This window comes from Plasmopara halstedii (genome assembly GCF_900000015.1).
Source record: "Plasmopara halstedii genome assembly, contig: Scaffold_323, whole genome shotgun sequence".
Taxonomy (NCBI): domain Eukaryota; phylum Oomycota; class Peronosporomycetes; order Peronosporales; family Peronosporaceae; genus Plasmopara; species Plasmopara halstedii.
In genome coordinates, this window is record NW_020187244.1 from 2149142 (window position 1) to 2149758 (window position 617).

General features: G+C 48.5%; 1 protein-coding gene across 1 annotated transcript; it reads right to left on the reverse strand.

The window, feature by feature from the left end:
* Window positions 1-45: 45 nt before the first annotated feature.
* PHALS_08919 (polx_tobac ame: full=retrovirus-related pol polyprotein from transposon tnt 1-94 includes: ame: full=protease includes: ame: full=reverse transcriptase includes: ame: full=endonuclease) lies at window positions 46-453 on the reverse strand (the record flags this gene model as incomplete). Its single annotated transcript, XM_024724355.1, has 1 exon — window positions 46-453. One exon carries the CDS (start codon window positions 451-453, stop codon window positions 46-48), a length of 408 nt encoding a protein of 135 aa, XP_024575241.1.
* Between the last annotated feature and the right edge of the window lie 164 nt (window positions 454-617).

Sequence of the window (617 nt, forward strand, 5' to 3'; positions counted from 1 at the left end):
TATCTTAGCGCCGATGCTGCTAAGCTTCGCGCTTGTATTGAGAACCTAGTTGCAGTGATGCAAAACGTTCCCTCCTTCGGCCATTTCTATGCTAAAGAGTTGTCGCTTCAGGTACTTTCGACCACCCTTCTGTGACCCGCCGTATAGCGTCTTGATACGCGTCCATGCAACCCAGGCTTCTTCACAGTCGTCAGCAACATGGTGATAGTTTGCGTCAATGTGCAGAAGCATCAATCCAAACGCGATGTAACTTGTTCTCGCGTATTCGTCCGATGCACGAGCATCCGCAAACGTAGGGGAGACTTCACGGTTCACGACATGCCATACTGCCTTGGTGAGGAACACGCCACGCATGTAACGGATCCACGTGGTGTAGTTGTCGCCGTTGAACTTACGAATGGCCACCTTGGCTGATACGTCGTGCACGGAGGTCATGACTGTCGTTGGGCTCATAACCTGATAGAAGTGTAGAGCGAAGGGAGCTGTAGGGGAAGAGCTGACAGAAGAGACTTGAGTGGTAAAAGGAGAAATTCCAAATTGTAAATATTTTTAGTACTTTGTTCACAAACTAGTTGCTACCTCTAAGCCAATCAGTGAACAACACATACACTACACAT